General features: G+C 41.8%; 1 protein-coding gene across 1 annotated transcript in view; it reads left to right on the top strand.

Moving 5' to 3' along the window:
- The window catches only part of LOC108115984 (nuclear receptor coactivator 6), a 42,761-nt gene that overhangs the window by 18,445 nt on the left and 9,141 nt on the right, over positions 1–15,175 (top strand). Inside the window, exons 2-3 of the mRNA XM_017227643.2 lie at positions 14,568–14,731; positions 14,850–15,140. Of these exons, the coding sequence (XP_017083132.2) occupies positions 14,568–14,731; positions 14,850–15,140 (455 nt within the window). The remainder of the gene's footprint in view (positions 1–14,567; positions 14,732–14,849; positions 15,141–15,175) is intronic.

Raw genomic sequence — 15,175 nt, forward strand, 5'->3', positions numbered from 1 at the left:
GACTTTCACGTGCGACGAGCGTTTGGAAGCCGGTAGGTTGTTTTATTTATTGTGGCCCCTGCCTTTTTTTTCTTCTGCTCTTGTATTTTTTACGAGTTTTACCTGTGCACGCGTTGGCTTTTGTAAATGACAATTTTACCGTTTTGTTGTGGATGTCTGTTCTCTGAACGCCTCACTTGTCCTCCCTGAACACCCTCTTGATCCCCCCGGCGAGCCGGTCTGAAGTGCTTTAGACTATGGCAAGTGCTGTTGGCGGAATATCTGAACCATAAAATAGCTAGATTTGCAGATAAATATGAAAGGGTATACGAATTATTTAATTTCTTTATTTCTTTTCAATTATGTATATAAAGAATGGAACGTAAATTATGAATTAATTTTAAATAAATAAATATCTTTACTTTACCATCTGTTTTAAATCTAAACTAAGCATAAGTGGTTTTCAAATTGAAATTTATACATAATTATAAATAAAGTAAATCTTAAATGTCTAAAGTGACATCACTGATGACAAGTGCTGGGACAGCAATTTGTTAAAGCCGCTTCAATGTATTCTTTTGCCTTTATTATAATGGTACTTGTTATTGGTGTTGTTGTTGGTGTGCATGGCAGGAAATTTGTGTTATGACTTTGCTAATGTCAAGTGCAAACAAATGTTTAAGCCAAACGACGAAGGCGAAGGCAAGCCAGCCACCAAAACGAAAATGGCCATAACATTTGTTGCAATCAGCATAATCAAAACAGCAGGGTTTGGTGTGGCAAGAGAGAGGGGAGTTTTTGGGGGGAGATAATCAGACCGCAGGAAGGTAAAGGTAAATGCCATGGTAAAGGATAGGTGAGCCAGAGAGTGTGAAACGGAAAATATGTTTCAGTTTCGGTCTCAAGTGTCAGGTTATTGCATGGCAGGTGCTTGAAGATGAAACGCGAAACCAGCGGAGGGAAGAACGGGGATCCGATTCCTGTTCCCAGTTTCAGTTTATTCCACTGTCGGCCCCCGCTCCCTGGCAACCTCTCTCTCACCTGTCTGATCCATCCAGCTTCTAGTCATCCTCCCAGAAGCCACTTCATCAGTCTACGTGTATAATGATGCTTTGAAGGGCTCTTTGTGGCTAAAATACACGTAACTGGGCATAAATAAATCAGCATTAAAAACAAACCCAAGATGCCAGGGGACTGTTAATTGCGTTGAACATTCGTTAAGCGATGTAAGAGCTGCACAGTAAGAAATGTTTTCAAAATTATTCAAAGGTTTATTAAACTACTCCATGACTAAAGATACAACTATCAATACTATGCATATACGGCTTAACCTCTTCTTGTATGTTTGTTGTAAGAACTTAATTACTCCCAGCTTACATTGAAATGCAATACTTAGCTATCGCTGAAGTTGTCACAAATGATCTGGCGCACCTCATGGAAGTATGGAAACCCAAAAACGTCATGTCAACCTAAAGACCTGCCAGATAATGCCAGGGGGCAAATCGGATTGGGGAGTGGAAGTGGGAAATGAGATCGCAATGCTCGCCAGAATGTCAATGAAATAATCCTCGGCCTACCTACTCGTCCTCGCCCCTGTTGTTTTTCGTGTGCGCATCTGCATATTTATTAAATGCATCTCGCATTGCCCGCCATCATCTCTCTACTCCAATTTGATATATTACACAACATAAAACGAATAAACAACGAACGGACCGAAGTACTTACATATGTACACACAAACCAGACTCGATGTCGGATGCGGAGAGTGGTAGGGAGAGAGAGAGAGTATGAGAGAGAGAGGGGGGCTATGTAGATAGATAGTCGGATTGTGGGTGCGTTTGTATGCTTTTGTGTATGCATTCAAAGGAATTAATTAATGTAGACAGCTGCAGACGAGCGCTGCGATTGTGGAAATGTGAAACAAAATGCAATTGTGCCCACATCTCGAAGATAGCTGGAGCGATGGAGAGAGAGATAGATGAAGAGATGGAGATGGCGAGAGATAGCACAGATAGAGATGCACAGATGAAACGGAAAGAGAGATGCTACCAAGTCGGATGCTCTGGGAGCTGCCACTGAAGGCAAACTAATTATCCCCGCCATATGTTGAGTGACAAACAGACAGCTCGGGGAATTCAAAGGGGATTGCCTGGGGAGGTGGGAAAGTGGAAGTGGGAATATGAATCTGAATCGGAATCGAAATCGGAATGGCAATAGGATGTGCGGCTCACTGAAAAATTAGTACATCAACTGACAACTGCTATTAATAGCCTCCACTCATTCCATGACGTTAATTTGATTTTGAGACATCAAAATGTAGAAGAACTTCATTACAAAATGCTGTAAGATATCAATATTAGATTATAATAGATTTCGATCTTCTGAGATCGAATGAGTTACCTATAAGAAAGGAGCTAACAGGGCATGTGCAGTCAGCTTTTAATAATTCCGATACATCAGATTCTTAAGAACAATTCCCATGCAATAGAAGTTCATCCAATTGAACAGTTTCCCATAGATTGTAATGGGAAATTATGAGCATATGATTAATGGGTAGTTTAAAGTTAACTTTTGATTTGCCCTGGCCCATGACCTCTCGATGCCCACTTTAATAGAGTGTTTGCGTTTTGATTCCATTTGCCCAGCAGCAGCAGTACTCGGCCAGTCTTCACCCCGCCAAAGTCGAATATAGCCGGCAAAATCGGCGGGGGGCTGTGTGATGAGAGGAAACGAGCGATGCCGGGCTAAAAATATAATTTCTCATTGCGCTTTAAGCACACTTCACTGGTCTGATGTATGTCAATTAGTCGACAAATTGATTGCGGCGCATTCAACGCCGCCCAGGCGAAGAAGTGGGGTGGTTATGGCGGTTTGGCGGAGGGCAATAATGATGCTGTCTGGCTTGGGATCTCGGATCTCGGCAGCCGCCCTACAGAGACCAGAGACCCTTGCCGGGGTAATGGAGTTTGCCGGTCAAGTCAACCGCTCCCGTTTGCCCAACCATTCCCCTAATCCCCGTCAATTTTAACGATTTCATTTGAAGTTAATTTTAATTGCGCTTAAGTAGGAAATCTCCATTTCACAGCCATTTCGGTTCACAATTGAGGCAGGCAAATCAGCACGAATCTCAATCGTGATTTCGATGTAGTTTTAGCTTCATTAACTCTCCGTTTAACATGGGTTCTGACAATGCGGTGTGTCTTTTAAGTGGTCTGTAAATGATGTGTATGTGGGCTCCTATTATCATGATAATAATTAGTTTAGAAAACCGTTCCATTCTTAATTCCTCGTTATATAATCTTAATGAATTAATTAACACAAGAAACTATTAAAACTTCATAGGTTAAGACAGATGTTAATTGAAATACTAGTTTAGTATGATGCTAATCAAACTTTTCTTTTCTGCTTTTGTCATTTCAGGTAAATAAATTTTTTAATGATAATAAAAAGATATCTGGAAGTATCTGGAAATGGATTTCAAAGATGGTAAAAATATTGACGCTAACATTACATTAGTAACATAACATAACATTGGTAAAATCTATTTTTCTAATGTTGTTTGGGTTGGGGACTTTATTTGAAATACTTATCTACTTATGGAAAAATCGATTATTCGTCTGTTTAAGCCATTTCAATTCAATAAACATTGCCATTTTCCTCTCCAGGCGAAAATGTGTTGTCAAACATTGCAAATGCAGGCAGCTAAAAATATTTTCGGCAAATGAATGCAAAACTGCTGCCAAAAGCCAAAACCAATGCTGGCTAACAAAAAAGAGATGGTGCTCTACTGATTCCGGGCATTTCGCTCGTCTGTTATTAACTCAATTACATTTCTGTTGACGGATAGATATGCAAAAATAACAAAGTCAAAATGATTCGCCACCTGGGAGATATTTCTCCTCTGGTTTGGCTAGTTTTACCTACTTGAATGCGGTTGATTATGGTCCAACAATATTTTGCTTTTGATGACTGGATCATATCTCCCATTTTAGCCTATTGTTTGCCTGGCATTCACAGGGAATACAAACATCGTTCATTCAGATTTCCAAAAATCGCATATCGATTGCAATCCAAACACAGATCCATATCACTTTTCGTTGGTTTCTAACGGAAACAACCACTTGCCAAAAAATGGATGAGGTTTTAGGAGGTTTCGGAAAAAATTGGTTAAATTAGGATTTATTGGCTTAGAGTTACATAACTTGATCTAGGCTTAGACAATACCATACATTTTAAACTTAAATGCACATCTAAAAATACCTGAATTTACAATGGTTCATGCTAGTGAGGGTAGACTGTAATGATTTCGTATTGTCATCAATGCTTTCTGCACCATCATCGATAGCAACTACAAAAACAACCCGAAAACTTAGGTGCGTCAGTGTGTTTGTTTTTGTTTGTGGGAACCTTTTTGCTATTTCACGCCGGCTCTTTATTGACTTTATTGAGATAGTTTATCTGGTTTATCCAGTGCGTGAGAGTTTTGACCACAAGCAACCAACACATGCATGTTAATTGTGTTGTGATTGAATGCCACTCGAATGCAGTTTGAATGCAGTGCGGGGGAGTGAGATAGCTAGACAAGCTTGTTCTTCTTCTTTCTGGCCTTTTGTAACAGGTTTCTGCAAATTGATTTGCCTTTTGTGTATGTGTGTTTGTGAATGCAAATTGCTGTCGGCAACTGTAAAATTGCCCATAAACCTTTTCACCCAAGTCGGCGGAAAAACAAAAATGTCGGAAAGAGAAACGTGTAATATTTCATCCTTTTTGTCGATTATATCGCTCGGTTGTTTTATATGTATGTGTGTGTTTTGTGCCCCATTTTTACTCTCGCATTATAATCCATATCCATATTTTGATTCACGAGCTGAGCGCCGCTTGTTTTTGTTATTGCTGTACACAAATTCGAGGGTTGCTTTTTGATGTGCTCCCTGTCGTTACCGTTATTTGTTGTTATTGTTTTGGTGGTGGCTGCGCGTCAGAGAGCCCCAATCTAGTATTTTCTCTCTCTTTTGGGTCTCACGTGCTTGAGAGAGTGAGTTTAAGTAGTTTTTATTTCTACTTTTTGGACGGTTAACCGTTTTTGTTTGATGATTGCGGCTCATAACGAATAGCGCCAAAAATAAGCACCAGGTGGCGCTATTGATGTTGTTAAACTTTTGGAAATATAGGTAAGAGAAGAAGAAAGTACGATAATTGGAACCCCAGGGGGTTTCAAAATTTAAGTTAAGTGCATAACTAATTTCAATTTTTAATAATAGTGTATTCGACAAAGTCAGTTATTTCTGATACACCTTTTCCATTATGTTTATTTCGTTGGAAGGAAACTTACTACTTTTATTTAGTATTTTGAAAGGTTGCCTTTATTTACATCACACATAATTTGATTTTTTTCATAACCCTTATCATTTAAACAGTGCTACCACCTGTTATCATGAAGAGCAAGCGCAGCCTCTTGCATCTGGCAACGCCGTCTTTGGTTTTGGTCCTTAGCTGTTTCTTTCCCTCTCTGGCGCTCTCTCTCTTTGGGTGCCCCTCTCTCTGGGGGCCTTCTGTTTCTGGGATGCCTAAGTGATTTTACGTGTTTGGTGCACCGCACACGTCTTGCAGATGCCCCAAACCCCACTTATCATAGCCTTCCCCCATCACAGTTTCGATTTTTCCGCACTCTCTTTCCCGTTCTCCCATTCTTTGCTCTCTCTCACCCACAGCGTGTTATTATGGTATTTTTCCAGTGTGACCACCGCGCTTTATTTTTTTTTTTTCGGTCTCGAGTCGGAGACTCTCGTTCTCATTCTCATTCTCATTCTTGCCTTCGCGCGCGAAACAACAACAGCAACAAGGCTGCGGAGGACGCGAAGAGCGTAGCGTTATTGAAGGAGAGCAAATGCCAGTACCAGGATATCGTATTCGCATCGGGATATAAAAATGTCGAGTGCAATGAGTCGGGCTTCTAGTCTCACGTACGTGCCGGGCTCGCGATGAATGTGGCCGTATCCGTGGTCGTAGTCCTTGTTGTCCTGCCGCCGTAACCGTTACTTCTGTGTGTCACATGCACATCATGCCAAATGCGAATGCAAAAGCAAGTGCAAATTAATGAACACTGGCCAAAAGTGAAGTGAAGTGCAGTTCAGTGAAAGCCCAAAAGCAAAACAAACCGTAAACGGAAGTGAAGAAAGAAGAGTGAGGCGAATCAAATTAATACGCCTGGCTATAAATGGGCCAGAAGCAACAACAGCGTAAATCGCTACCAAGTTTATTACAAAAGCAGTCAAAATTTTCACCATTTATCCGCAAATATTTAGTGAGTATCTCGAAGATGCCTCTGGGCCATAACCCCGCCCCCTTCACCTTCATCTCCACCGCCCCTCGCTCTCTCTTTTCTCAAGCGGAAAGAGCGGAAAGAGCACGCGTGCAAATGATGTTTGGCCTCCTCCTGCCTCCTGCTGCACTGCAAGAAAATTGAATGCACTAGGATTATTTCATTGTTTTATGCATTAATATTTATTTTTGCTCTATTCTTAACTTATCTAAAAACTTGATAGTAATAATATATATAATCTAAATAATTATAACATTGTAAAAGATTTAAATTCGATTTAATTAATCGTAATTCTTTTCTCAAATTGATATGAATCTTGTAAATATTTATTTGACCTGCGCATTTCAATTTGTAATTTCAATATGTGGCCGATTTTTTCTTCTGTATGTTGTTATTGTTGGGCGCTTTTGGGGCGCAGAAGTGTAAAGCGCACGTCTTGAGGCTCAGATACGTCAATATAACAAAACACACAGATACACACGCTTACACTTGCACGGCCATCAAGCAACAGAGAACATCGGCGGCAAAAACAACAAAGTCAATTTGTGAAGAAATGCGCGCTCGTGTGACCCTATAAAAACCATCGTCATACACCCCCCGTTTAACCCCCCAACAAATAGGATATAGATACAATTTTTTTTTGTTTCTTCTCCGCTGGTGGGCACTCACTCACATACACACACTCACACCTAAACACATTTTGATGTACTCGTCTCCCACACAAACACACTCGCAAGGGAAATACCGATACAGATGCGGATACAGAGATTGTGGTGGCACCTTTTCTTTGCTTTTTCGGTGGCCCTTCGCCTTGGCCCGGCCAATAGGTAACCATTAGATACTCTCGGTCACAGTGGGCGCGCACTAATTGGAATTTGGAAGGGCATATTAACTTGTTTATTTTCTAGATTCTAAATATAATACAGTGGGGTATTCCTTAGAATTTCTAGTTACTTTGATGAAGTTTTTAAAGTGAATCTTATTATTATCAATATAAATATATATCCCTTGATTTTGATTTACCGTGTTTAGTCCTTATGCTCCATATGTCCCAGAACCTAATAAACTTTTTGGGAGCACCCACTGTACCTGGATAAGTGCCTGCCTGCAGCTGTCTGGCCCGGCCTGGTATCCATTAGATACATTTGCCGTCGCCTGGGGGTGCGTGTGTTGGCTTTGTTGCCGTGGCTATGTCTCTGTGCTGTAGCTAAGACGGTTCAGATTGCCGGGATTGCCTTTATTTGGGGCCACAGCGAAATGGGTGACATGTGAGATGGGCCCCGAACATGAGAAATATATGGTCTAAGCAATAAGATTTAGTTTTATGGTGGCAAGAACGGTTGCCGGAATTGTTCATTTGAGACCTGAATAATGCATTTTCAATTGGCCATAACCATTCCCTTGAAGTCCTCGAAGACCACACAACCCAACATGCCGCTTATAAGCTGCGGTTTAACATTGCTTTGACGAGTCGGGCAGGTCCTGACATTAGAGCTGTGGCTTCAACCACAAGAGCAAACCAAGCCAAACCACGGCAACCACACACACAAAGCGGTGGCAAAGCCAACGATTCCACAAGATGTGTTAATGATTTTGGCGGCTAACTAACTCGTGGAAAACCTGTTCAATGAGGGAACAATTAATTTACAACTTTTTCCCGCAGAATGGAACTGGTTTGGTTAACGGTTACCTTGGCTGCATAACCCATGATCTGCCTCCAATGGGTGATAACTTGGTGTCCCAATTGGACCCGACGTCGCCTAATCGATATGTGAGCACTGGTATCGATTGATTCTGTCACTCGTTTTTATCACTCTGCCTGTCATTAAATGAATATTTAATGCCCAGTTGCATTATCCGTAATTGTGGGACTACGGCCGAAGGTTGAATTGTGGATCAATTTAGGCGATAACAACTCCATTTAACTAATTGGACCCTTGACAGTCACTTGAAGCTTCGTCAATTGAGCGTATTTTCACAGCTTTTGTATTGTCTGTCGTTGACTTTTGTACACTTTTATTGAATTAATTCATTGGTAGATGGTTCGCCAACTAATTTGACAGTTTTTAAACTCTGATAAATGTTTTTGTTGTTGGTGGAAATGTAGTGCAGCAATCAAGTTACTGGTTAGAAGTTGAACTGGGGGCAAAGATGTGCTGTTTATACAAAAGTTTAATTGGTTTATTTATTATTCATTTAATAAAGTCTGCTCAAACGGAGATACAAAAGACTCGGGAATATAAAACCAAACTTGACCTTTGCTTTCGGCTAGACGCAATTTAAATTGCAGTTGAGAAAATGTTGTTGTTCCTGTCATTAAGCGAGTTATCAAGCATTAAATGACATCTAATTGTGGACAATAGGGTGAGTCCCAAAGATGGCAGGCAGACACGGAGGAATACACAAAAAATAACTTCCAACTAGGAGTAAGAGAACAGGAGGAGTTTCTGGGGAGTAGCACGTTTCCAAGAATTTGCCAAACAATACACAAAGTATACACACGAGGCATCTAGCGGAATCATCGTCGTCGTCTGCCCACCATCCTCATCCCGCTCCGCGATACGTGAGCAGGGTGGTGGGCATTCAAACGTGCCTCTACTTATCGATTTTTATTTCATTTTTATCCGCTCGAAGAGGAGCCGGCCAGCAGGAGCCACATCCCTGTCCGCTGCCACTTTTGTCACTTTATCCTCCTGTACACAGAAAACAAAAAAGCGACTTTAGAAATGTATTTAGATTTATGTGGAAGAGTCCTTTTGATAATAACCAACAGGTAAATAGACTAGGATACCCTTATAAACTGTTTTACTTGCAAGTCCTTCGTTCTGTTTTCTCGTAAAGAGTAACCAAGCAGACCTTGAACTGGAAATCGTCCTTTAAAATTGTAAAAGCAAGCATTGTTATGCCCTTTTCTCATTGTGTATAAACAGTATGCCTTGTTCTTTTTCCCATCCTGTCCTGCGAGAGCATTGTTTTTCCTTCCTTCTGTGCACAAATATTTTTTTATGCTTCTACTTATAAACGCGTGCGACCAGAGGAGGAGGGGAGGTAAGGAGCTTGGAGTGCTGAGGATGCCGAGTCCGTAGTCGGCGACATATCGCCATAACACCATCAACAGTTCATACGGCACAGCAAAGGCGAGTAGTCCTCAACCTCCATTTGGATCACTTCCCTCCTAGCTGTTGTTGTTATTGCTGTTTTCTCTGCTGCTGCTGTTGCTGGTGATGATGATGATGGGGATGATGATGTTGCTCCTGCAGTCGTTTACTCGGCTCCTTTTTCTGAGTCCGATTCGCGCGCACGGCTGCCATTGTTACAAAATGTGACAATAGAACGAGCCGAGAGGCAGATGCGAGAACCAGGAGCAGGGAAAAAAACAGTAGGAGAAGTAGGAGCGAAATCAGACATCCACAAGCAGAATCAGCAGCAACAATGCAGCAACAATAGATTTGAAGACCGATTGGTTTTATACCCTTGTATTGATGAAAGAAAAACAAGAGGCTAAAACTAATATCTCACGAAATAATTGCTTGGAATGGAGTATCGTTTGGCTTCGGATATTTAACATCTTTCAGAAGATTGTAAGTGTTGACAAAACTAATAATTGTTAAGAAAATCCAAACAAGATTTCTCAATTAGTTTTGAGAAACCCTAAGCTGATTGATCATCAATGAAGTTGCAAAGGTTAATCTCTGAGAAAGAACATTTCTTATAAATAGTAATGTGATCCTGATATTTATGCAGTTCAGACCACTAACAACAGAACCTTTTTCTGCCCTGCAATTACTTTTATTAATCATCATCTTCGGGTTAGTCTAGAGTGCAAAATTTCTATGCGATTAAAAAGAAAGCCCCGCTGTGCAAGACTTCTAACTGAAGGCATAATGTCCTCCAAAAAGGGTAAAATAAGAAGACCAAGAATCGCTAAAGAGTCGCAGGATGGCGGCGCCGCTTGCAGCAGCTCCTACTTAGCAATTGTTGTTGTGGAAGGGAAAGGAGTGGAATGGAATGGCACGGCAAGAGAGGGGTGGCCAAGGTGGAAAGAAGTCGCCATGCTGAGGTCATGCCAGTCAACCGAATAAATGAAACAACAAAGACTGAGATACAGACACAAGCACACACTTACCGCCACATAAAATATGCGAAAGCATAAGGCTCCCCGCTCCAGTTCCTCCCAGAGCAGAGGAGGTCTCTCCAAAGTGTCCTACGATGCGAGGAGTCAGAGTCGGAGTCCCAAACCCAGACTCATAGTCGCAGTCTGAGCTCTCGCATATAAATATACATTTTTTTTTTTGTGTTCGCCATAGCTCGGTAAAATGGAATTTACTGGAGCGAAAAAAATTGTATGCTGCTTGGGGATGGACTGGATGCTGAGTGCTCGGATCTGGTTGGTAACTCTGCTGGGTTATAATGTGGATAAATCCCATTAACGCATGATTTGGCAAAAAGTTTGTCAATGCGATTGTTTTTTCCTGGGAATTTCTTGTTTCTTGTTAGTGATTTATGCTTGACTAAATCGGATTATGTGTGCTAAATACTCGCCAATTATACATATTTATTGATTGGCTAAAATATCCTATAAATATTACCATAAAGTGCAATAATAGATGATGAAGTTTTAACATTTTCCTGCTTTGGTTTCTGTGATTTATTAAAGGCCTTTAAAATATAAATTCTATATATATTTTCTGGCTTTATAAAAGTGATATAAAGTGATATACATATAATCTGAAGACCCAATAAGAGGATTTAGTAAACATAGTACCTTGATATTTTGTCTGTAACGGCTGTCCCTGCTGTTTTACACATTTTAATCAATTAAATCTTGTTCTTTGCTGGTTGCAAAGGCAGCTTAACAACTCGAATTACCTCCAAGGCGTACTAGAAAATATTTTCTTGAACGAATCGGTAGGGAGGTTGGGGGGTCATGCCACTACACTTGCACAGAGGGAAAACAGCAAAAACACTTTGCCACTACCTTTCAGTTTACGCTTTTTTTTGCAGCTGCCTTCCTCCACTCCGTTTTTCTTGTACTTGTGCTGCAGTTACGTCTGTCGTTCAAAGCGACTAAAATTTTACTGACTTTGACAAGCTGCCTCCTGGCCTGACCCCATCCTTAGCATCACCCCCGTCCTATACAGAACCCTCCTAGTGTATGTGCAGTCAGTCAGAACTGTGCCTTGTAAATAGGATTCATCTCGCGACGAGTCGCGACCAACAGCCGCTTGCCTCTGCCCCGGCACGAAATGCAAAATATTACGCGGCTCTGCTTCAGAATCTAGATGCACTGAAACTAAAATGTAGTCTCACATGTATCACATAAGATGCATCGTAGATAATAATTTTAGATTATAAACAAGGATAAGTTCTTTCCTTTTTATTAGAAATCACTTCAAAAGAACTTCTAAAGAAGAATCTTAAACATTCATCTAAAAGTTTTCCTCTCACACTCTTTTCTTAATTGGCTAAAATAATTATTTGTTCGCTTAGCTATTCTCCATGTGTAGTTCTCCTTCAAAGGCGTCCTTAGACCGTTGATATTGCTGTTGCCATTCCTGGTGCCTCTGTTTTGCGCCCAGACACTCAAGTAAATGGCCGTCAGGCAGCCAGGGAGTCCTCCCAAAACCCCAGCCCCATTTTTCCACCCAGCTTCCACAGTTTCCATCTATCTATCTATCCAGCATCCATCCATGCATCCATACCGACCATTTTCGCCATGTCAGGCGGCACCCAAAAGTGCGCTCATCTGTGGTTCGCCTGGCAAAAAGTTTGGCGTATCTTTCTGTGTGTCTGCTGCGTTTCTGTGTTGGTGTGTATCTGTGTGTCTGCTTGTCAATTTATCCTTTAGTTTCTCTTTCAATTTTTTTTTCGTTTGCCCGCCACCCACTTGCCACCCAGCCATCTGCCTGTTAGTTGCGTTTGTGGTTTGCCTTTGTGTGAAATTACCAAGGCTCTGGCATCTCGCTTCCTCCGCCTGCTAACTGTTTAATTAAAGACTGTGCAAAAAGGGAGTTGTCGTGTCAAAGATATCGCCGGTTGCCCATCGAAGCCGTCGTTATAATACACCCCTTGGATGTTGTAAACAAACTTATTATACTTTAATTGGGGTCTATGCTACCTTATAATTTAATTATTTTTAATGCATAAAGCTAAAAGGGTATAAAGGAAAAAGTATCACGAAAAGTATCTTATTTAAATAATATATATATATCAAAATAACTTTTTAAGTTAGCCTCCGAAAGTCCTTTGCAATATTTATAGACCTAATTAGTGTTAACTTTTTTCTAATAATCAACCGGAAGTAACTCTTAGCAATATAATCAGGACTGTTATAGGTTTATCCTTTTCATTATAAGATACATTTATGTTTATTTAATTACATAATTGAAATGAAAATGCTGCGACAAAAGCGTCAAAGGCAAGTCAAGCTGAACAGGGGATTATCCGCGATTCCGCCATTCAGTTGTGGGGCTGAGCAGCCAGCACATATTCCCATATGTACATACGTACATACAAAAATACATATATAGGATGTGCCTGGCGCTGTTGCTTTTGATTTGGACTTGTGAGCCATATCGGCTCATCCTCCGCTTGCCAATCCTTTGGTGGCAGCAAACAAACATCGCCCTGGCAACTTGGCAACTCTCACACACACAAAAGGCAGGCAGCAGACTCGCATTACTCGATGCCAGGAATATATCACGGCCAACACAATCTTCTCCCAACCTTCTGGCCATCTTGATGAGGATTGAATGGCAACGACTGCTGCCAGCGGGGAGCATTCAGAAGGCAAGGAGTAGAAGGAGGAGCAGGGAGCTTTCGGTTGCTGTATAGGCAGTTGCAAGGGGCGCTTGTTAAATTCTTTTGCATTTAGTTTTGCTGTCGATAATGATGCTGCGTCGGCAGCCGACTTCGAAACACTGCAGCTCCTCCTGCGAAGGCACCTTCCTTTCCCACCTCTAAACCCTTTCAGTTGCCGACAACGAGACGGTGATGTCGATTTTGATGCATGCTTATGTTCGCTTATCCTCCTCCTTGGCAGTCTATACTCTCACGGAGGATATAGCAGATGGATCACGCCTTATGTCAACAGCAATACTAGTTTAGGTAGACATTAGTAATGGTCTGAGGGGTTGTGCATAAATTATTCTATGAATTAATTCCTTGTCACAATTATTAAATTAAATTAGGAAGTCAATATATATCCTGGTAGCACCTACTCAACTGTTGCATAAGGGTATTATCGAACTTAACTTAAAGGCGGGTCGTTAACGTTTGAGTATTATTTTCCCTTTTGCTTCTCATTTCTGGCGCTCTTCAGTTGCATCTGCTGTCTGCCCCCACGAAAACCCTTTTTGGCCCTGTTTTCCCCTCCCTCGCACTTGGCGATTTCCAGCTGTGGCAATATATGCAAATTATTCCTGGGAAGCTGCGAACGAGAAGCTTCGAGAAGGAGGATTTAATACAATTTACTTGGACAAAGTAACGAATTATTGAACCATATGGAATGTTATGGACAAAGGAAATAATTTAATAAATTTAAATGGGTTCTCAAAGCCAGAAAAAGAGCATATCCGGTGGATTAACTCCTTCTAAGCAAACTCGCTCCACACCTTCCCATCAACGCCTCGAGACTTTCTGAAAGCGAGCTCCCAATTGAATTAAATGCCTGTCGAGATTACCCATGCCTTTGGCCAATATTTTGAAAGCTGAAAACTGAAAGCTAAAAGCGGAGCAGTATTCCCTGCTCCTCTAAAAGCCCAAAATTCGAACAAAAGAAGTGTGAGAAAGACACTGAAGAGCCGAAGAAGTGCAAAGAACTCTCGAAATGAAACTGGTTCTGGCCCAAAACCAAATTGTATCTGTCTTCGGCCCGTGTGTCGCTGTGTAAGTGAAGCGAGGAGGGGCACTCAGCTGGTGTTTGAAAATGTGCTAAGTTGCCTCGCTCTTGTATGCACAAAGGGGAACAAAAGTAGGGCCAAGGGGTAGAGTAAACAGCTTTGTGAAATGGCGGACAATTATGGGAGATGCGCTGCTGCTGGTTGGCACTGCTATCTCTGTGAGAGGTACTTGGAGAACCCGAGGACAGTTGCCACTTTGGTCACGTACCAAAAAACGATTGCAGCTCCAGATATGCCCTCATATATACACTCACACACACTTACACTTTGTCTATATCTATATATATATTTGGGTCAACTTTGAGCCCGATTTTGTAAGCAAATATTAATTTCGCCCTTGCGTTTTCGCTTTGTTTCGCTTCCAGGAATATTGTCTCCTCCGGGTCCGTTTCTGACGCCCAGTCCATCGCCATCGATCTCAGCTAGCCCTCGTCTGCAACCATCGCCATCGCTCTCGCCGTTCCCACAGGATGTGGTGCTCGTAGCCGGTGGCAGTCAAGTAAACGCCAACAGCAATCCCCAGGAACACGTAAGTTGATCTCGGGGGGAAGTTTTTAAGATCTCATTATCATTGGGAAATATAATACTTTGGTAGGAGATTTAAGCTAAACTAAAATTAAACTTTATGTTGGTTTTGTTTTCCCTAGGAGCGCAAGGCGGCGACGCCTGGCAGGAGACAGTCCATCCATCAGTTCACCAATGGCAGTCCCAACGCTGGAACCGTCGTCTTCCAGCCGAGCCCCTCACAATCGCCGGCCGCTGCCACGACGGTTATCGGCGTGACCAGTGGTGGCCTCATAGCCACCGCCGCCGGAGGAACTGGAGCCGGAATAGGAGCTGGGAGCAGTTCCGGAGTTGGTGTAGCCCTGCACGGCAATGCCATCGGGAACGAGCTGAATGCCACTCTGGTGGGATCCAATAATATCCAGCTTAACAAGGTAGGTTTTTCAGAGATAACCTAGTTCATTGACTA

The sequence above is a fragment of the Drosophila eugracilis genome, unplaced genomic scaffold (assembly GCF_018153835.1).
Source record: "Drosophila eugracilis isolate 14026-0451.02 unplaced genomic scaffold, ASM1815383v1 contig_616, whole genome shotgun sequence".
In the NCBI taxonomy this organism is placed as follows: domain Eukaryota; kingdom Metazoa; phylum Arthropoda; class Insecta; order Diptera; family Drosophilidae; genus Drosophila; species Drosophila eugracilis.